The sequence below is a fragment of the Penaeus monodon genome, chromosome 28, assembly GCF_015228065.2.
Source record: "Penaeus monodon isolate SGIC_2016 chromosome 28, NSTDA_Pmon_1, whole genome shotgun sequence".
In the NCBI taxonomy this organism is placed as follows: domain Eukaryota; kingdom Metazoa; phylum Arthropoda; class Malacostraca; order Decapoda; family Penaeidae; genus Penaeus; species Penaeus monodon.
This window is the reverse complement of record NC_051413.1, coordinates 3,214,596-3,215,039: the sequence shown is the minus strand read 5'-3', so window position 1 is coordinate 3,215,039 and position 444 is coordinate 3,214,596. Positions and strand designations below refer to the sequence as shown.

Genomic DNA, 444 nt, shown 5'->3' with positions numbered 1-444 from the left:
ACAAGATTGACAATAGTAGGCACGTACCGTGAATCACGCTTTATAACATTTTGTGAAAACTGTAAAACAATCTCCTAGATATTGCAAAAAAAAAACATCAAAAGATCTTCCTTTGTCTTAATTCTGAACCCCTGCTAACCTTCATTTTATCTTTGTTTACATCTCTCCTTTCAACCTATAATAGGAGGCTGGCATTGTACTTTTAAATTCCCTGGAGACAAGTATAAAAGGCCAGCAAAGAGAAAGGAAATCACTCTCTTCTCTTTTCACTCTGGTTTAACATCGAAATCCAAAAGATGTTTTCGAGAACAGTAAGTGCTGAAAAGCAGTATGTTAACACAAGTGAAGAATAGTATATAAAGAATAGTAAAAAACGTAATGCCACCATTAAGAATTTTATAATTCTGATTTAGGACCCATTTCAGAGACAGTGTAGTAAAACTT

At 33.6% G+C, this 444-nt stretch overlaps 1 protein-coding gene across 1 annotated transcript in view; it reads left to right on the top strand.

Moving 5' to 3' along the window:
• The first annotated feature begins 176 nt into the window (after nucleotides 1-176).
• The window catches only part of LOC119591287 (BUB3-interacting and GLEBS motif-containing protein ZNF207-like), a 901-nt gene continuing 633 nt past the window's right edge, over nucleotides 177-444 (top strand). Inside the window, exon 1 of the mRNA XM_037940014.1 lies at nucleotides 177-311. Coding sequence (XP_037795942.1) covers nucleotides 297-311 — 15 coding nt within the window. The 5' untranslated portion in view covers nucleotides 177-296. The remainder of the gene's footprint in view (nucleotides 312-444) is intronic.